Genomic DNA, 22,319 nt, shown 5'->3' on the forward strand with positions numbered 1-22,319 from the left:
GTCTTCCCTTTGCCCTGAGTTGGCTTGAGGCAACTTTGCCAAACCACAGGACTCCCAGGAATTTAGTTTGAACACCATCACCCTTGGGAGCAAAACCCCCTAGCCATGGCAGAAAGAGACTTTAATTATAGGAAAAGGGCATGGGGACACTGGTTAGTTAATGCTTCTCTGACTTTGAGTACAGTAAACAGTCTTTCATGAAAATGTTAGAGTATTCAGTTTGCTCAGAGTTTGTACTTTACACTTTATCAATAAAATGGCATCCTGTTTTTAAATTTTTTTCTTGTATCAGTCTCCTATGAGGATAGTTAATGTGAGTCCATCCTTGAAAGACCGAATACTCTTGTGCTTATCTTGGAATTAAAATTTTAAAAAGGAGAGGATGACTAGCCTTTGTGTTGTTAGAGCTGAGCCTACACCATGGCTGTAGGAAGTCTGTGCCAATCTGTGGTGTCCTGCTAATAATTAGAGCTCCTTTATTGATTGAAATGATGGGGCTGGGATCTGCCATAAAAGTAATATTTAATGCTTACTCCTATATTTCTTAGAACTTCCATGAAAAGATGATTACCTTTTAGTAGAAAAAACAGATTTGTATTACCCTAGTCCATCAACATTATTCATCTTTGAGAACTTTTTTTTTCAAATTACCAACCTATTAGTTCTGCCCAAATGTTGTTTCATGAAGACCACACATTTGTGAAATATTAAATAAGTCTTGTGAAGTATCAGTTTGTAAAATAGTGGTCATAACTCTGAAGACCCTGTTTATAATATACATGGAATAAAAATGCTGGAAATCAGCTATTTCTATTCTCTAAGCAAGCCCATTCTTTTATATATGTTTGTTACCTTGAGTTTTCAAAATACTCAGTTTAGGATTGCTTATTAATGTGTAATCTTGGTTCCCTGAACTGTGAAGTAAACTACGTTTTTTTCTTTGTTGTCCCTCAGGCAGAAATTTGGCTTTTCTACTATTTATCATAGCTTCTCAGTTGTGTGTCCTTTCTTTCTAATTTATACCTTATTCTAGACAGTTGCACCTATAAAAATAGGAATAAAAAGCCAAGAAAAGTTTACTTTAAAAATATTCAGTTGAAATCTCCTCTTAGTTTACATATATTTTAAGTTTACATTTCCTCTAGTAAGCCGATGACTAAATTATTTACATTTAAAAAATTTTTTAAGTGATTTATTATATCATTGCCCACAAATGGAAACATGGCTAACAAGTATTGAATGTTGAACTGTGTGGTAATTGAGAGAGATTCAGAGATATTTTTGGTATTATTTCACCCATGGGTGTCACTTTGGCATACAAACAGAGTAGAGTAGAATGAAGTAAAAAATAAGGAAATTTCAAATAAATGTTTATTACAAGGGAAAATAAATTTCTATATCATTTTAAAAAATCTTTGTATTTGCTACTTTCCATGGAGACCTACTCTTTAATGTAGTGTGAGAACTAACTATGGGTTTTGAAATAGGTTAATATCCATCATCCTATCATCATCACCATCATCATCAAAGAACACTAACCTGTCAAATAATCATCAAATAATCTGAATTTTCTTCCACATCTACTACTAACATGATTTGTGATGATGAGCAAATACTACCATTTTGGAAATTCATCTCCAAAGTTGTCATAATAAATGTCCTACTCTCCTCAGCATGGTTCTGTGAGGCTAAAATAATACCTGTAAAAATAAAATTTTAGAAAGCATAGCACTAATGCAAGATGGTATTCTTATGTACAGAGGCACCAAAATATAGTGGTAATGCAGGCAGGCTTTGGAGACAGACTTTCTTGGTTCATATTGTGACTCTTACTAGATATTTGACCTTGAGCAAGCTGCTTAATCCTAGAGCACCACAATTTCCTCATCTGTAGATCAGGGCTAATAATAATCCATCCCTGATAGTGTTGTTGTGAGGATTAAATGAGATAATAATGTATAGCACTTAGTACAGAGGCTGGGACGTTGTAAGTGTTCCTTGCTCTTAAATAATATTTAAATATCTCTTGTAATAGCAAATTTTGAATTACTCAGTGATGCTTGGTTCAAGCATTCATAGCTTGTTAAAAACAATTCAGACTGAAGTCTTCTGGTTCAGATCACAAATGACTTTATGGAAGAGATTTATTCCCTTCAGCAAAAGGGGGTCGTGAGGATACTGCCTAGGCTACAGGAAATCCCAGGAAATATTCTCAAATTCCTTTTCAGCTGTGGTACCATCTTTTTGAACCTACAAGTTCAAATTGCTTTTAAATGAATCACTCAGTTCTTCCTCTGGCCAGGAATACTTTCATTAGGATTATCGTTTGATCAAAATGAAAACTCCCCAAATCATGGCAGTTTTCACGACCAAATTTCTTTATACCTGGTTTTGACTTTGTGGGAAATGCCACGCCCCACTGCCCCGACAGCTCTGTGTAATGTTTTCTGCTATGACAGGGCCTCACTGGGGAAATCCTAGCTGAAGATAATAGCATGATATATTAAATGTTGCCAGTATTCCATTTAATAATAAGCAATTGTATAACAGGCTTTTTAAATACCTAAGTAAAAAGTGATACATTAATATTGAGTACACTGCTACTGTAAAGTCCATTCTCCTCCTGATTTCCAACCAACACCATTTAACTGCCAACCTACTATTACAAGAGTTTACTATTTTATTCTTGCTCCAAAATGGCATCAACAGCGATGGGGTGCTTTCAGGGGATTGTTGAACAGATTTTTTTCAACAAAGGGGGAAGCTTGAGGAAATGCAAAACAGCCACTGTAGGCATGGCAAAGCTTTATCTCAGCACGCCTCAAATCCACACACCCCTTAATCAAACAAGCAGCTTTATGGCATGCGCAATTGCAACTGAAATATAACCGACTTCCGCAGAACTGGCTTCCAGAGGATTTCCTGTCCAAAAATGACCGTGTGGTCATCTGTAGCTAAATGGTTACAGATCGTCAAGTCAGCAAGGCACCCCCTCCCCAGCATTTGTGTGTTTTAAAAACAAGAGAGTCGAAGTGACCAAACCCTGTCATTTGCAGATTCTCTCTCTGGACTTCTTTGATTTCCTTTCTTTTCATTGGGTAAAAAGGGGAAAAACAAAACCCAGCCGACAAAAACCCTCCCTCCTTAATATCTGTTTGTTCAATGTGTCATTTCCCTGGGAGGTTATTTACAGGTTTCTCGCTGCTTAGCTTGTCTTGCCTGGTGATCACTGACTGAAAGAAGAAATCTGCCTTTTTGGGGCGAGCTGTGCCTTTAACCCCTTTGGTCGGCTCTTCCTTGGAGGCGAGCGAAGCGCGCTGCAGTGTCCGGGAACCCACCTAGAGGGCCCCCTTGACGCCAGCACATCCCCTGTCGGGCAGCTGCCTCTGCAGCCGAGCGGGCTGCTGCAGAGTTAATGTACAGTACCACGGAGCCTGCAAGTGTCCTGAGCTGTTCAGAGCCGCCGGCAGGCACAGCCCAGGGCAGACGAAGCGGCTGCGACGATTGCAAAGGTTCTGCTGGAAATTCGGCGCTGGGGGACCCCAGTGGGAGCCTGTTGCCATTGTGTTTTAAAAGCATGCAAGGTCTGTATAGCTCGGGCGTGAGAATCTTTCAGAAGCTGTCAGAGCATCTGAGTAAATGACACCTACTGGGAAATTGAATTGGGGGTAAAAAGAGAGAGAAAAAAGAGAAGAGAAAGACAGCGGGGGAAGAAATTCTTAGACAACGTCTGACTTGCAGCTGTGAAAATTCATTTCTTTCCCAGGCAAAATATGAAAAGCCCGCACATGGATTTGATAACAACAAATTAGAGGGGTTTCTGCAGGGAAAGGATCAATAGCTTAGTCATTTGACTGAAAGAGAGCAGACAGCCTTATTAAGGGGTTAGGCAGCAGAAATGAATTTCCTCCTGACAGCACCTTCTGAAGTCATGATGGGAGCTCATGGTGATCCTGTCCTGCAAAGCAGAAATTGCTCCTTGCCTTCCTACTTTTGCAGTTGAAAACCAGCAATTCTGAGATTGGGGAGAGAAGTTGGCTTTTGGTTATACATGGTTGCTAGCCCCTCTGCCCAGGTCTTTGTCCGACACGTCTCAGAAGGCAGCACTGCGTTAAAGTGACCACACATGAATATGTGCCTAAGAAAGAAGAAAAAGCAGTATTCATTTCTAAAGGACAGCATGGCAAAGCAACCTGAAGTTTCCCATTTCCCTTCTAACACTTCTTTAACAAGGATAACAAGAAACTGTCTTTTGACTCCTTTTTTCCCACATTCCAGAGTCCTTCCTGCAAGGATGCATTAATTTCCACTCTAGGCAGTTGGATTTTACTGGGACAATATTTGTCACCATTTAGGATTAGCGAATGAACTGGTTATTTTAGTGTGTTGACTAACTAGTGGAACCTAAATGGGTGGACCGATACCTGCAGTACTCTGTGATGTTTCTTTCTTCAAACCCTGGAAAGGCTTTTGTTGTTGCTCTTTGTTTTTTTTTGTGGGGGGGTGATTTTTGGGGATTCAGTACTTGTTGCAATAATTGCCCATGATAGCTGCTCAAACAGGAGAGTTGGAATTCATCTTTGAAAATCACTACATGTAACATACGAGACAAGGAAAATATTAATGACAGAAGATCTGCCAACATGATGCACGTGAATAATTTCCCCTTTAGAAGGCATTCCTGGATATGGTGAGTAATCGATATCCCCTTCAGTTGGTAATGCTCAGAATTATAAAATTCCATGACAGGTGCCAGAGGTGGGTTTGTCTTGAAAAAGAATATTGGTCTCAAGTGAGGATGAAAAGTAAAACATGTTTAAAACCAAATGCTGTCTGAGAAAGTAATGGTTATGCAAAAACAAATTTCTTGTTAATATAAAAGCATCTCAAGTAAGAAGTCAGATATGAGGGCATTGACAATTGCTAACTGATTTCATTGAGAGACAAAAACAAACCAAAAAAAGCAGCACAGCAACTTTGAGAATGACAACTATTTAATAAGTAAAAGAAAAAGGGAGGTTTGGGATTTGACTTCTGCTTTTTGTCTTCTTTTATTTGAAAACTCCCTGGGGAAGGACACATGTGCATTTCTGACATCTCATGCCAGTTTGCTTGGCCTTAGATCTTTGTAAATTTCCAAAAGAAGGTTAAGGGAAAACTTAGAATGTTGACTCAGTTTTGAAATGACATTAAGATGTGTTGGTGCCTCACACTAAAGGAATATTTTAACTATTCAAGAAATATTTCTACCAGAATGAACCAATTTCATAGAATTCTAACAGATGAATCATGAGGTGCTCAGACTCTCATAGAACATGCTTAGTGCATTGAGATTTGGTCATGTATTAAGGTTCAGTGTAATGAATTAAGGTCCCTGGGCATGTGACATCATGCACTATTTCTTGTTGGAGTTTATGACTAGACATTTATAGGAACTAGTTGCTGAGGGTCGTGTAAGGGCAAAGCTCACTATTTAAAGATTGCCTGTTTCACCACACCTTTAGGGTTGACTGGATTCAATTTCTCATAGCAGAAACTTTGTGAATGCATGATAAAGGCACAGTTTAAGGTTTTGTGGCTATGAACATGGTTTGGTTTGGATACTGCAATGTATCTCATTTTGAAAGTATATTTCTCAGGTATATTTTTTGGCTGACCTTAGGATAAGTGATACACGTCAAATACAGGTTTCTGAGGGTTTTCTAGTTGCTTTTATGGCAGTGTCTCAAATGAAAGTGTCCTGATATCTTGAGGCTCCACCAAAACCCCCTACTGATTTATTACAGACATTTTAGCTGGTTAGCTGAAAATCAGTTACAGAGAAGGGTGAGTGACCTCCTCGGTCACTGGGCAGGTACTCATTTTCTATCAATATCAGATACATCCAGAATCGACACTGTGGCGTATCTTCCTTCTCTGCCACCCAGAGCCACTGTCCCCAGTGTCTAATGTGCTTGGGAGGGAGTCTGGGTGACATGCCTGCAAACCTCAGTGGCCCACTTCCAAGTGCATCATCAGAGTTCCCGACTCGGGGGGAGCTTTGGTGCCATCGCTTTGCTGGACCTGATGGTGAGGGTCAGGCATCAGCAGTGAGGTCTTTGTCATTCTTACCGATACAGTCACATAAATAGTCTTAAACCCTAAGATTAAAAGGTCATGGAAACAGTCCCTGGCACATAGTAGGTATTTGTCAATTTTTTTTTTCATCGATTTCTTATGCCTTCCTTCAAGGTTAATTTTGTGCCTATTAAGATTTGTTTAGGGGACAAAATTACCATTCTCATTTCTATAAAGTGTACTTTGCTATAGAGCAACAGTTTTTGTTCTGCCTAAGCCTTGCTGTTTGGGTCTATTTGTTTATATGACAATAGGAAGGATGCAAGGTACTCTTTGAATGCCTAACATCATAACCACCTTTTATTTTGCTGTTGTTGCATTTACCTCGCCTCTGCTTTTGACTAGAAAGAAACGAGCTATTCAACTCTATAGTTTTTGAAAGAATGCAAATGTGCTTATTCATGCTCCTCTAGATCTGTAACATATATGTTTGAAAGCGTTACAGGGAAGTTGAGAGCCCTGTTGGTTTTCTTTTGTGCCTGAAGCTAGGTAACCCTTCGTACATTTCACTGCATGACGTGCCAATTTGTTGGTATCGTGGTCAAACAGATCCACGCTGGAATGTGAGTGTTCTGTGTATCTATTCTTGCCTGGGCCCTTTGGAAGGATTCATTAATAAGATGTTAAACTCAAAGGAAGAAGGTGGTGGCTTTTTCCAGTTGACCCAATTAATGTTGTGCTCTACTTCCCCAATTGTTGTTTCTTTTTATTTATAACCTCACCTTTCAGTACCATGGTAAGAGATTCTAGGTGTTTGTTGACAGAAAACCTTCTTTCCCTTTGTCCTACTGTACGTGTCCCCCATTGGATTGGATTGCATGCTTATGAATGATCCTGCTAAGAAAAAAGGATTTGCCAAGTTGTTCTCTTTTGCATCTCCAAAGTCTCTCTTTCCTCATTCTCACATGCGGGTCTTTTTTTTTTTTTTCCCCACAAAGTGGGTAGATCAGAAGTTGGCAACAGCTCAATGCCAGGGAGTAATAAACATTTTAAAGGAGATGTGTGCTTCGGGTTTCACAAGCTAATCTCTACGAAGGCTCTATACCCTTTGGATAGGCAGGGTACAGAGGTGCACACTTAGTTCTCTTCTGCTTTTTAAAGGAGCAAGAAGGAGGGAAAGTTGAGCTGCAGGAGGACCACGTGGAGTCTTCAAAAGTTCATCAGAGGTAGTGGTTCCAATAGAAGCCTAGGTGTAGAGTTCCTACTGTATCTCTCATCCTCCAGCCCTGGGGCTAGTGTGTTGATAATTGAGCAATAGTATGACAGATTCATCGTTTAATGGTTCCAAGCAACAGTTAATAAGCAGTCTTTTACTTGTCTTAATAGAACACTACCCTTTGAGAGCTAAAAGAGTCGTAAGAAGAATGTGCTTTCCCAGTTGAAAGCTACGTTAGAAAAATTTGCTGGAGGATTTTATTGCAAAGGCTTCTTTCCATTACACTTTTCAACCTTTTTACTGCCAAGCCAAACAAAGATAAGGGTTCACCTCACTCGGTAAATAAGTACCACATAGCCCTTACTTTTTATTCTGGCTACTTGTGAGAATATAGTGGTAGCCTGGCAATTCAGGAATGGGTCTTCTTGCATGGTTGGAAGAAGGGAAATGCAAGTCAGCTTTCTAGGAATTTAAATTTCATCTCGTAGCTATTAAGAGGACTCTTTAGAAGCATCATGACATGGAATCTTTATGCAGGGATCTAATACGAGGGACATAACATAGTGTGCCTAGCATGTGTTTGCAGCTTTTTGCCTTACTTAAAATATGTAACAACTTTGTATAATCTGATTTATAAAAACTCTGTAATTTCATGCCAGAAATGCCAGGGCCATGTTGCATGCAATTGACTTTGACATTTATAAAATTTAGGAGGGCATTTTATTGAAATACCTTGGCATCCTTTTTTATGATGGACTCCAAGGACTCAGGGAGAGGACTGTGGGAGATAGAAGCCAAGGGCCCCTGCTAGGGCAGACTGTCCTGCGCTGCTCTCTGTGGGCTCCTCTGAGGAAACCTGAGCAAGATTTGGGACTAGTGATTGTGGACGGTGATTAACTATTTCGCTTATTTGACACGTAGGATTTAACTTTTTAAAGCTCACACGTTTAAATACTTTTACCAAACTCTCTCTGTGGTACTGAGAGGTCACTTCCATCAAGAGGCAAAATGGGGTGATTATAGCACTTTGACTCAACATTGAGGCTGCTTTTTCCCTTTTCTAGACCCCTACATCCTTTCATTGGATTTGCCCTTTCCTGGTTCCTAATAAGATTTAATCTAGCAAGTCACAGTTTGGTTGTTCCTCTGTAAACCAAGGGTTCAACTCACATACCAACCCGTTTTGTTTTTTTTCTTTGACCTAATTCCTTTATGGAATGAAGCATGATATAAATATATCAATGATATTGTACACACACACACACACACACACACACACACACACACACACACACATAATTTCAACAGCAAATCCAGTGACATCAGAGAAGGCAAGATGGCCTGCTTCTTAATGAAAGGATAGTCCTTCTTATCTAGCCTGTTAGAGTCTCATCTTTTAAGTTTTTCTTCTCTTTGTATGTCAAGACTACAGGAACTCAACCCAGAATTGCATTTTCCAGAGTTTATGTTTTGGCCTGTACATATAATATTCTCACTTGTCTTATGAGAGTTTTAGTGGGTGGGAGAAGTGTTGCGTTCGATGACTGTATGCTTTGAAGGACAAAATGTATTAAGTCTCATGCAAGATAACAGAGCTCTGCTCATTTTAGTCAAGCTAAAATTCTGCCAGTGTCTGCTTGTCTTCTAATGACATTTCAGGTCATGGCTGACCTTGCTTTAGTAGCATGTCTTCCTCTGAGTGACAGAACTACCCAGAACTTCCCGTATGCAAATACCAAACTCTCAGCTTGATTCTGAATTCCTGTTATGGCCATATACAATTTGTTTGTAAACACTTATGGCCAGTAAAGTTTAGGTAGAGCTCATAATTACACAAGCTCATCTTGTGCACAGATCCCTGGGGCTCAATAGCAAAGTCAGCCACTGTTTAAAGTGTAAGTTCAGGTTAAGATAAAATACAGCAAAGATTTTCTTTTAGATGAAATATTCATCCTATTAAACGTATAATTTTTCTCTTGGCTTACTATTTTACTGTCTTTTAGTGCCCCTAGCTATAGCCTCCTTAATTTCTGTTAGCAATACCTTATAATTTAAGCATGAAGATGAAAATTCATTTTTTACATTTTTAAAAAAATTTGATTAAGGAATGGTATGACAGAGGAGGAAAGTTGCTATCAGTAATATCAGTGTGCCCACAACTTACGAAAATTAAATATAACTTTCAGTTGCAGCAGACTTTCTACTGTAGTAACATAGTTTGTGTACTTTAAACTGCTGATAGGTTACATCCTCACTGGGCTAAGTGGGTGGCCCAAGACAGGGAAGTCTCTACAGAAGGAAGAAAGGGAGAAAGTATTCTCCATCGTCTGAAAATGATTAGCTGTGGGTTTGGGATGTTTTGCTTCTATTAAATTCTTCACTTTCCACCACCTTGTTTCTGCACTCACTTGAGCTGACTGTTACTGAGTTACTTCCACTAATGCTGAGGTATCCAGGTTCCAAGAAAAACAAGCAAGTAAGGGAAAAAAGGAAGATAGTTCAGAATTCTGAGAGGAAGATCCCAAGGAGGGAACTTAACAACCAGTTTCCCACTTGCCTCGGGCTAGAAGTTTCTTTCTTTCTTTTTAGAAAAATAGCCGTACTTCACCCCTTCCCCCTATGCCTTCAGTTGCCCCCCACAGACATTCGTGCTCACAAATACCCTGGCTACCTATAGAATCATCCCACTATTTTTTTTTTTTTTCGCTCCGCGGCATGTGGGATCTTCCCAGACTGGGGCACGAACCCGTGTCCCCTGCATCGGCAGGCGGACTCTCAACCACTGTGCCACCAGGGAAGCCCCATCCCACCTTTTTTTTTTTTTTTTTTACAATAGTTCCAAAGTGTCGCCAGGCCAAAGTTAACTTCTGTAACTATTTACCACTTGATGGACTATTAGATGGTGTTTCTAGTTGTTACAGAAGTACCAGACTATTAACATACCCAAGACAACATATTTCAACTGGTGATTATATTGTGTAAAATTCGGAGATATATATTTGGTTTCAAAGATGGATAATCCAGATTCTATATGTTAGGCTATTGGCTGGAGAAAAAAGAAACGAAACAAAACAAAAACCCTCCAGGTTTCTAACTCTAATTCTGGTGTTACTGCTTGGTGTGACCTTGTGAAAGCTCTCAGAGCTCTTTACCTGTTGAAGACAACTCAGGGGATATTTACCTGCTTCATTTTGAAGAGTAGACCATTAAGGGAACTTTCATAGCACATTGGTAAGAATCACTTATTAGACTGGTAAACATGACATGCCGAAGTCTTTCGGGTGAATTTCTTAAATATAGGTAACAAATGTAACTACTGTGTATTTCATGGAAGAGATCAACACTGATTGAACCCAGGCCACATGTTTTCACATAAATGACATCCTTTAATGACAGTGGTAACTTTCAGAGGTGAGTCTTATTTGAACCCCTGTTTGCAGGTGAGGACAGTAATGCTCATAGAGGGTAAAAAACTTGCTCAAGGTCGCATGTCTATTACTTCGGAAAGCTGACCCACTGAAACCAGGTCTGGCCTCATTTTAAAACCCAGTGTCTTTTGATTCACCATATTGTTCTGTGGCAGACGCCTTAGCATTCAGTCTGTGGACCTTCTGGAAAATAGATTAGCAATAAGACCAGAGAAAATAAGCAGATTCCCTGTTAGTTAGCAAGTTGGGGAATTACACGGGGTGACTAGTGAATGTCAAAGGGTTTCCCTGAGAAACGCATCCTGTTCATGTTAGGACTATGACCTGTACTTCGGCCATGGCAGCAGATCTTTTTGTGTTTTCTCGAAATTTTACAGGGAATTTGAAGTGACCCCTGTTCCTGGGGCCACTCTGGCCTATGAGGTTTTTTTCTGTGAATTAGGGAAAGGTGCTTCTTTGGGCGGATACACTTCAGGCAAATGAATTGAAAATGCAGACAGTGGCGCTTGGTGAATGGACAGAGCCTCTGTGCAAAGCAAGAGGCACCCCTTCCTCTGTGCACAGCCTCAACCAACAGAGCAGAGATGAACTCAGCCTCGCTCACCGAGCTCTTGGGCAGTGATCACACTGCACAGCCCTGGCCCTTCTTTGACCTGGGTTCCACCCCAGGTCAAAGGCGGTTGTGACAGTCAGATGAGAGTGCTTTGCTGCCAATAAACACCATACAAGGTTTGGGTTTTGCTTTCATCAATATTACTTTCTTCCCAATATTCTAATTACAGGTCTTTAGAATTTTTTTTTTTTGCACAGGTAAAGAATATTAACGTTTTCTACAATCAGAGCTAATGCGAAACAGCCAAAGAAACATTTTAATCACAAAATTGCCTGATACCCGAGCTGCTGAAAAATGCCATTCTTAGTGAATTGGATTAGAACACGTGGATTAGAACATGCTGATTTATTTATGCATAGGGGATGCCCAGATAAATATGATAACTACCAGTCCTGCCCCGAAGATACTCATAGACTAGTGAGGAGAACATCCACAGAAATGAATGATTACAGAACAGTGGGGAACATGTTAATACAGGAATATACAAAATGTTATGGGAGTTTAAAGGAAGATGCACCTTCCTTTAAACTGGTTGGTCTAAATACCTTAAAGAAGTCTAGAAATGAGGGACTAAAAGTGTATCTGATGGATTTGAGAGTTAGTAATTATTGGCAACACATTGGAGAGTGGTTGAAGCGGGGGAGTTATACTTCGGGGGTTATAAAAGCACAGAAAAGTAGTGTACACTCCTTTCAAAATTTTGGACAAGAAGGACAGAAAGAGGAGAGCAGAGGGGAAAAGGAGAGGAAGGCGCAGTAGTTAGTGAAGAACACCAGGTAATTTTAATGGCCTAGAGCACGTCCCAAAGGAAATATCCAGATGTAGGCCCTGGACAACGTGTGAAGGACACGACTTCCTCCAAGATAGGAGGGAGGTGTGGAATGACAGAGGCAGATCGTGTAGAGATAAGGGAGGTAGAAGGGGAACTTGAGGCAGTTTGGTCTCATGCCCTCTGTTTTCTTTGGAAGGTAGAATTCAAGATAAAGATCAAGGCTTCCCTGGTGGCGCAGTGGTTGAGAGTCCGCTGGTCAATGCAGGGGACACAGGTTCGTGCCCCGGTCCGGGAAGATCCCATCATGCCGCGGAGCGGCTGGGCCCGTGAGCCATGGCCGTTGAGCCTGTGCGTCCGGAGCCTGTGCTCTGCAACGGGAGAGGCCACAACAGTGAGAGGCCCGCGTACTGCAAAAAGAAAAAGAAAACGGACAGCGATATGACAGAAATGAAACAATCCTGAACTACTAAATTAGGAACTGTTTTGTAATTACAGTTTCTCCTGTTGATTGTGTTTTAGGGTTTCCAAAGAATGCAGAATTGATTTTATCGTTGTTGTCTTCTCCTTGGTAGTGTGGAAGTTGTTTTACGAACATGTTAATTAGACTGCAGTTCCAGTCTCATGACCTGATTTGGGAAATGTGAGATTTCCTAAGCTGCAGGGAAATAACTCCGGGGTGGCAAACAGAAGTTCTAAGATTTTTACCTTGAGTTTTACCTTCAAATGAGTAAAAATCACAGTGAGAAGAGAAGGCAAAATGATCCAACTTTGCTCACTTTTTAATGGGTGCCTACCTTTCAGTGGTTTATATTGTAATGTCACAAATCCATATATATGTAACCTGCTTTTACAAAGATTTCTTCAAAATCCTTCTGAAGTTGACTTGAAAGTGTCACCAGTCTCTGAGAAACTTACTGAAAGTAACAAAACATCATATGACTTTAACCAGAACTGGTATAACCTAGTTTAAATATTTATACATTTAAATTCTCTTTTATGTTTCCATGATACCTCAGGGGGAAAAATGACAAACATAAGGTGTAAATTAAGGGAACATTTTAAACAGCCTTATAATTTTTTTAGGCCATAATTATAAACCCTATCGTGTACCATGAGTTTGGGAGATATTACGAATTCCTTTTATCTCTTCTAATCACTAGAACATTCTCCCAGGTCAGCAGAGCTTCCTCTTTAATATTCTTGGCGTCCAGTGCTCACGATTACTTTGTACAGGGCTTTCTGTCTGGGAGTTCTGCTTCAGCTCCAAAGCTCTAAATAAGGTCCTGAGCAGTCCTAGTCACTTATAAGGAAACTTCATTCTGCCCTCCTTTTTAGTCCTCATGTTTTTCTCTTTTATTTTTTGCGGTACGCGGGCCTCTCACTGTTGCAGCCTCTCCCATTGCGGAACACAGGCTCCGGACGCGCAGGCTCAGCGGCCACGGCTCACGGGCCCAGCCGCTCCGCGGCATGTGGGATCTTCCCGGACCAGGGCACGAACCCGTGTCCCCTGCATCGGCAGGCGGACTGTCAAGCACTGCGCCACCAGGGAAGCCCATGTTTTTCTTCTTAAATCTGAAGATGGGGGGGTGCAACTAAATGATCTCTGTGGTGCTATAAAAATACCTACAGTTCTAAAGATTACCTTATCAATTTACTCATTTCTGGCTTGTTCAGGCATAACTGTCCTTCAGTTAAAGGGAATGCTGAGAAATAATACATCGATCTGCAAGCTACTCCGGGGCTGAACTCCGATGCTTTTCTGAAGTATTTGACCCTTCCTGTAGACAACTCAGCCTCTCAGCCTTAGGTATTTAGCTTAATTCCTTCTACATGCAACTTTATTTTTTAATTAATTTTTTTAATACATCTTTGTTGGAGTGTAATTGCTTCACACAGGGAGGTCAGCTCGGTGCTTTGCACACAACTTGAAATAGCAGCCTTGTTCATGGGTAAGATGGCGATTTTATGCTCCTTAATGCTGATATCACCAGTAATTGAGAAAATGTGTCTCACGCACCATTTATGTGTCCCTTATATCTTCCCAACTCTTCTCTGGGTCAAAAGTCTGAAGCTTATCCTTGTTCATCCAGCCTCCATCTAGTCTAAGGAAGTAACATGGGGTGAAGTTCTCAATATCAGATCCGTAGTTGTTGGGTTGCTTTGTGTATTTGCTTAGTATATTTACAACAAATAATTGGCAACATTATGGAGAGGCCCCTGATGTCTTAGAGAAGAAACGTTAGCAAGTTGATAATGGGCAAATTGATAAGACCCCAGGATTGCTGAGAGCAGTGGAAGAGACCTCTTGGAAGTCATAAAGTGTGGCCTTGGAGTCTTGGCAGTTTGAGTTCTAAAAGAAGAAAATATTTGTGGAAAAATCCCATTTTCTAGAAAGTAATCCAGGCAAGTTTGATTTCTGAGAGAAGTGAAATGTTCTGGTGGGTCAAGTCGTCACCATTTTAAAGATTGGCCACGTTCGGCCTTCCTGCACATGTTGCTTCCAGGAACTTCCTGTGACCAAGCTAACCTGTGAGACTTCGCAGTAACAAATGACATTCCGTTCTCTTCGTGAGAGTAGCCACCTAGACCACTTTGTTCTACTTTCTATCCTCAGCTCCCACACATTGCTACACCCACAGGTACTCTATAAATTTTTCCTCAGTTAATGAGTATGTGCAAAGAAAAGAATGAGTAAAAAAAATTGTATGGTTGGGTATTATTTACTTCAGTAACCTTTTGCATTATTCAAATAATGTTACTGTGCCATGTTTTGAGATGAAACAAAGGAACTTATGCTATTAAAATAATAAAGATAATAATATATATCACATTTGAGAGGTTATTAATGCCAAGTATAGACTACAGTTTCTATATACGTTATCTCATTTAATCCTCCCCAAGATCCATGACAAGGGTGTGTTATCTGCTTCTTAAGGTGTGTAACCTTGGGTAAATTATCTAACCTCTCTTTGTGTTTCAGTTTTCCCACTAGTGAAATAGGGGTAATCAATAGTGCTCACTTCTTTGGGTGGCCTGAAGATTAAATGAGAACACCTGTCGCTCAGTTAAGCAACCAATAAATGCTGGCTGTTGTTATCGTGCAGATTAGGAGAGTAGGCTGTGAAAGGTTAACCAGGTTGCCAAGGGTAATCTAGATGTCTAGTGGCAGGCCCCTTCCAACCTAGGCTCTGGATCGTTGGGAAGACTAAACTGCTTCTTTTGTATCATATTCTTGGAACCTTACGGCATATATCAGAGACAACGCCTTGGGTTGAGTTTGAATTACGGGGAATAATGCATTTCTCCTCATCTCTCTAACCTCAACAAGAATCACCAACCCTTAGAAAACTTCTAGAAATTTCCATAAAAATTTTCATCTTGAACATACATAATTCCCACACATCTTGGTTTCTGACACTCAGGAGAGTTTAACCGAGTTTGCAGAGGCACCCATCCGCTGAATTGTGTTTATCTACAAAATCCAAATGCTATTGTTCCAAATCACCTCTGTATCTAAGATACTCCTTATTTCTTTAAAACCAATAACCAGTTCATTCACTTTTATGTACAGGAATCTTTCTTTCCTTGAAGATGTCTATGTTTTCTCTTTCTGGCAAGACAATATTGGGTAAATTAATATGCAGCCAGTCCGTATCTTTATTTATAACATATGTCCTTTTCTTCATTTATAACATTTTAATTATTTTTTGACAATACATGATACAGTTCTCAGACATGGCCCAGCCTCCATGTATGGCTCTTATCTCCTCTTTTCATACATCTTACGCTGTCAAGCTAGGCTCTAAAAAAGTTGTCCCCTTCATATCTCTTCTTTTGCCTAGAGAGTGTATTGGCTCTGTGTTGTACACCACAGAACATAGGCCCTGCTCACCTGGCCTCTGCCTTTCTTGTCTAATGCATATGCGTCAGCTTCTGTGAGTATTAGTGTTTCTTCCCTTCTTATTCCACTATACATATCCTTGTATATACCCTTAAATATATCCATCTTTAAGACTTTTCTTCTCAAATTATGAGGCATTTATTAAGAACACTGTGCTAAGCACACAGAATTTAGGCAATAGTTTCAATCCTTGAACATCTTACTTGAATATGACCTAACTCTCCATGTACAGTTGTTTAGTTTTATTTTTTTAAATCAGAAAATGTGTTTTATCAGACATACTTCCCATGGATTATTTTTACACCCATAAGTTGCTTGTTTTGGCAAATATACAAAGTCATGCAATAATTATCCCAGTTTCTTTTATGCCCCTCTCCCAGTTCCAGCCCCCAAAAACCACTAATCTGATTTCTGTCTCTATAGTTTTGTTTTTTACCAAATATCACATAAATGAAATCTATAGTTAAAAAAATATATATACACACACACACACGTATATATCCATCTTTAGTATAGAAGTTACAAACATATTTTTAAGTCACAGAACCCTTTCTTCAAGCAAAAGCTTAGGCAGTGACTTAATATGTAAAATAGATATGACAGGTGTTGGGGAGCAGCTTTATTTAAATGCTGCACTTTGGAAGAAGGGCTGTTATAAATAAGGATATGGACTGGCTGCAGATTAATTTACCCAATATTGTCTTGCCAGAAAGAGAAAACATAGACATCTTCAAGGAAAGAAAGATTCCTGTACATAAAAGTGAATGAACTGGTTATTGGTTTTAAAGAAATAAGGAGCCCAGCTAGTCACCAGCCCCCACCTTGACCCCCTCTGCACCTTGCTCTAGCACCCTTGATGGAGCTCCATGGTATCCGAAGACACTACCCTCCTCATGATGGGCCTTGTACTGCAGTGCACTTCTGCCCTCTTGACTTTTGTCATGAGGAACTCCTGCTCCATTGGGACTTGGTTTGCTTGTCCTTCCCTGACCTCCAGGTGGAGTAAGCCTTTCTTCCGTTCTCCTAGAGGTCCCGTACTTCCTGCAGCACAGTTTGTGTCACATACAGTAATTTCCCTCCACATGAAGAGAGATGGCTAACTTAGTGACGAAGAGCACTGACTCTGGATCCAGAGTGTCTGGTTCAAATCTGAACCCAAGCTTTTTAGCTGTGTGACCATGGCAAGTTGTTTAACCTCCCTGTGCCTTGGTTTCCTCATCTGTAAAATGGAGTTTATAATAGTTTTCACCTCGTAGGCTGTTGTAAGGATGGAATGTTGTAACATTTATAAAGTGCTTGGAATGGGCCTGGTGTACAGATGCTCCAGTGCGGTTACTTGTTACCGGAGAAGTTGCGCATCCTGTCGAGTTGGGGTCCCTCAGAAGCAGGCCCTGAGAGAAGGACTTGAGTGCAAATGGTTTATTCGGGAGGTTATTCCAGGAAACACTGGTGGCGGGGAGTGGGAAAAGCAGACAGGAAAGGAGAGAAAGCGCATACAGGGTACGTGAATTAACAAAAAACTGAAGTAGGCACCTGGGTCTCAGTCCTGCTAGGGACCTCTAGAAGATGATGTAGAACTTGCTTCAGAGTTGTCCTTCGCAAGAGATGAGGACCCTGCAGCATTTATCTTCCAACTCCCATTCCTCATTGTCTGATGGCTACTCCTAGGGGTGAATTCCTAGTATTCCAGCCTGACCTGCATTCAGGCAAAGCCTCAGGCAGAGTATTGCACATGCTTAGACTAGGATTCCACTGGCATGTTATTGCTAAGGGGATATGGATAGGGCCCTGACAGTGATTGCTACAAGACTGTGAACAGAATTCTCCAGGGCTTTCTGTCTTATTCTGTTTTATTTTCCCTGGCCCATGTACTAGGCATCCATAGACCTTTATGGAGTGAGTGAATGATTGAACACATGGATTTTCTCTAATTGACCTTCAAAGGTTTTTGTAATTGTGTCTCACCCTATCGGTCTTTTTTTTTTTTTTTTTAACATCTTTATTGGAGTATAATTGCTTCACAATGGTGTGTTAGTTTATGCTTTATGACAAAGTGAATCAGTTATACATATATACATGTTCCCATATCTCTTCCCTCTTGCGTCTCCCTCTCTCCCACCCTCCCTATCCCAACCCTCTAGGTGGTCACGAAGCACCGAGCTGATCTCCCTGTGCTATGCGGCTGCTTCCCACTAGCTATCTACCTTACGTTTGGTAGTGTATATATGTCCATGACTCTCTCTCACTTTGTCACAGCTTATCCTTCCCCCTCCCCATATCTTCAAGTCCATTCTCTAGTAGGTCTGTGTCTTTATTCCTGTCTTGCCCCTAGGTTCTTCATGACATTTTTTTCCCTTAAATTCCATATATATGTGTTAGCATATGGTATTTGTCTTTCTGTTTCTGACTTACTTCACTCTGTATGACAGACTCTAGGTCCATCCACCTCATTACAAATAGCTCAATTTCATTTCTTTTTATGGCTGAGTAATACTCCATTGTATATATGTGCCACATCTTCTTTATCCATTCATCCGATGATGGGCACTTAGGTTGTTTCCATCTCCTGGCTATTGTAAGTAGAGCTGCAATGAACATTGTGGTACATGACTCTTTTTGAATTATGGTTTTCTCAGGGTATATGCCCAGTAGTGGGATTGCTGGGTCATGTGGTAGTTCTATTTGTAGTTTTTTAAGGAACCTCCATACTGTTCTCCGTAGTGGCTGTACCAATTCACATTCCCACCAGCAGTGCAAGAGTGTTCCCTTTTCTCCACACCCTCTCCAGCATTTATTGTTTGTAGATTTTTTGATGATGGCCATTCTGACTGGTGTGAGATGATATCTCATTGTAGTTTTGATTTGCATTTCTCTAATGATTAATGATGTTGAGAATTCTTTCATGTGTTTGTTGACAGTCTGTATATCTTCTTTGGAGAAATGTTTGTTTAGGTCTTCTGCCCATTTTTGGATTGGGTTGTTTGTTTTTTTGTTATTGAGCTTTATGAGCTGCTTGTAAATTTTGGAGATTAATCCTTTGTCAGTTGCTTCATTTGCAAATATTTTCTCCCATTCTGAGGTGTCTTTTGGTCTTGTTTATTGTTTCCTTTGCTGTGCAAAAGCTTTGAAGTTTCATTAGGTCCCATTTGTTTATTTTTGTTTTTATTTACATTTCTCTAGGAGGTGGGTCAAAAAGGATCTTGCTGTGATTTATGTCATAGAGTGTTCTGCCTATGTTTTCCTCTAAGAGTTTGATAGTTTCTGGCTTTACATTTAGGTCTTTAATCCATTTTGAGCTTATTTTTGTGTATGGTGTTAGGGAGTGATCTAATCTCATACTTTTACATGTACCTGTCCAGTTTCCCCGGCACCACTTATTGAAGAGGCTGTCCTTTCTCCACTGTACGTTCCTGCCTCCTTTATCAAAGATAAGGTGACCATATGTGTGTGGGTTTATCTCTGGGCTTTCTATCCTGTTCCATTGATCTATCTTTCTGTTTTTGTGCCAGTACCATACTGTCTTGATTACTGTAGCTTTGTAGTATAGTCTGAAGTCAACACCCTATCGGTCTTTAATTCTCATGATTTCATTCTCATAATTCCCAAACTATATTCCTCTTCTTTAATCATGTCAGTCTTCTTGCTGTTCTCAAATACATCCATCTCTTTACATGGGCTGCTCTGCCCTCTGCTCTAACTCAGCTCTACTCATTCTTCAAGTTCCCTCCTGTCTCCAGCATTTCATCTCTTCCGTGGAACCTTCTTTGAGCTCAGCTCACTTCTCTGAAGTGCCATTAACATAAAAAGACTGCACAATTTAGTGTTTGATTATCTGCTGACTGGTGAGGTTCCATAATCAATGCGTGTTTCAAGGATAAATAAAAACATCCATGTCTTATATACCTCTGGTCCTTTTCACGAACTTGGGCACATCATACGTAGTCAGCACTATTAAATACTGAGAAGCAGTAGTGCCTGGGATTTGGAGTTAGACAACCATGATTACATCCTTGCTCTTTCACTTACGAGCTGTATATGACCTTGGGCAACTGGGTAACCTACTTACATCTCTTTTTTCCTTCATCTAGAAAATATAGCTAATGATCCTGCATCATACTGCTTAAGGATTAAATGAGATATTGTATGTAGCCCAGTTCTTCTCAAGAAGTAGGCGCTCAATCTACAGGATCTGACAGGTTCTTTTGATTCTGAAGTAATCAGTATCTTCTTAGACTTTTTGCATAATTCTTCTTTAGTTTTTCATTTTGCTATTGCTTTGATTTTTAGTTGTTTTCAAGAGACATTAAATGACATCTCAAGACAAAGTTTGATATTTGAAATGTTGAAAATGTTAAAATTTTATATGAAAAATAATTTCTCAGTTGAACCTTTGCAGTGAAAATGCAGTATTTTTCATGTTTCATTTAAAGTATCAATCATATCTATTAGCTAAGATGATAATTGGAAACTTTAAATTCCTTTGCATAGTAGAATAAAGTTTTGCTTTATCATGAAAGAGCATCAAGGACTATTTTATATATATATAATTTTTTGATCGGAGCATACATTGAAAAATTAACTGCAACTTTAACATTTTAAGTTTCTAGAGCTGTGGTTCTCTCGTGGAAATGGTGAGGGTTAGAAAAGGTGTCATTGGGGAAGATAATTGTATCATATATCAGAAATTCCTGGAAGAGTTTGTGCAAAAAAACATTCAGCCCTCATCTTATCATCCCAGTAACAAGGACTGTCAGAATCTGGGGATGGAGGGATGGGTGGGAAGAGGAGATGACATGTGCATTTTGGCAAAGCATTTGAGGGGTCTCATACCCACTCTCTTAGCAGGTAGTACTATGCAAGAGAAGGAACCCACTCTTTAAAACCATATTGAACTGAGTTCAGATTCACCTCTGATAGTGACTGACTCATCTGAGCAAATGATCTGACTTTTATGAGCATCATTTTTCTCATTCAAAAAAGAAAAATACAGTAGTACCAATCATCCAGATTTGTTGACGGGATTCAGTGAGATAATATATTATTTATTTGTTGGTTTAAGCCTTGCCTTGTTTCAGGCAGCATTTAAGGCAGCAGCAAAGATGTAGAACTATAACTGATAAGGGAAAATGGTAGGGAAGGGCAAAGGGAAATGAGGTATGATATTAATACTCATATGCATTTGTAATGAGGTGAGGGAAATTATGTTACCTTCACAAATGGCACCAGAACCTTCTTGGGGAAGAGAAATGCCTTTGCTGGAAGAAATACTTTAAAGATGCCCTTGGGGTAAGGAGAGAGTCCTTGAGGATTTGGCTGCTGGTAGGTGCTCAAGTGATCTGGGGGAGAATTTGGTCCTGCCGAGCCAACTAGGATGGCAGAGAAGCGGAAAAGAGATTAGAAGAGAGGAGAGGAAGAGGAGAAGCCTAGGAAAGGCTGAGACCTCTGTGCACTCTGTCCATATACAGACGCCTCCTTCCCCAGCGACAGGAGAAGAAAAAAAGACCATGAATATCTGTATGTCTGATTTCAAGCCTTAGGAGGGCTTGAAGTAAGTCATTTTGATGGTGTTGATGGTACACAAATCAAAAGGACTTGTGTTGTATTAACAAGAGAGGTCAATGAGCCCCACCCCAAGAAATGATCACATGTCAAGGGTTGAGTTTGGAGACTTGCTGGTCATGAAGTTGGGAAGTTCAACACAGTTTTGTCAGATCTCAAGAGAGCTTTCCAGCTTCTAGGAGTTTAACAGACCATGAAGTCCAAGCGTATTCAGATAAAATATATAAAATTCTTGCAAAGCTTCCTAGGAGCCGGTGTAAATCAGGAAGCTTTCTTACAAATCCCAGTGTCCATTAGATATAAACAACTCAGTGGTTCAGGGGAAGCACACCTACTTCTGATACTAAGATTGAAAGGAAATTTGTCCTAAGGATATGGATAAAGGGGAATGAGATATATAAAAATCAGAGCACCTGATATTTTGATACTTAGGATGTTCGATGCATTTTAATTCCCCTCCTGTCCCTTTCCTTCCCCACAAGTTTCTGTGAAGATTGTAGTATATTTGAAAGCTCTTGAGAAATTGTTAAGTACTGTTGTTAGTTAATAATCCAAAGAAAGTTATATACCATATTTCATTAAAATTTCATTAAATACTATTGAGGTGTTCATAAAAGGATAACCTGAATAACAAAATGTGTTCTTTATGAAAAAAATACTATGTTTTTCCAAGTTACTATCTTGGAGTTAAAAACACTCTCCCATAGTTTGAGACCTCTCATAGGCCGTCCTAGCACCAGGTTTTAGAATCCTGAGTCCTGCTCCATTTGTTA

At 40.0% G+C, this 22,319-nt stretch overlaps 1 protein-coding gene across 1 annotated transcript in view; it reads left to right on the top strand.

Annotated features, from left to right (window-relative positions):
• The first annotated feature begins 4,514 nt into the window (after window positions 1-4,514).
• Window positions 4,515-22,319, top strand: part of PDE4D (phosphodiesterase 4D) — a 560,837-nt gene continuing 543,032 nt past the window's right edge. The window contains exon 1 of the mRNA XM_060009455.1: window positions 4,515-4,690. Coding sequence (XP_059865438.1) covers window positions 4,644-4,690 — 47 coding nt within the window. The 5' untranslated portion in view covers window positions 4,515-4,643. The remainder of the gene's footprint in view (window positions 4,691-22,319) is intronic.

The sequence above is a fragment of the Delphinus delphis genome, chromosome 3, assembly GCF_949987515.2.
Source record: "Delphinus delphis chromosome 3, mDelDel1.2, whole genome shotgun sequence".
In the NCBI taxonomy this organism is placed as follows: Eukaryota; Metazoa; Chordata; class Mammalia; order Artiodactyla; family Delphinidae; genus Delphinus; species Delphinus delphis.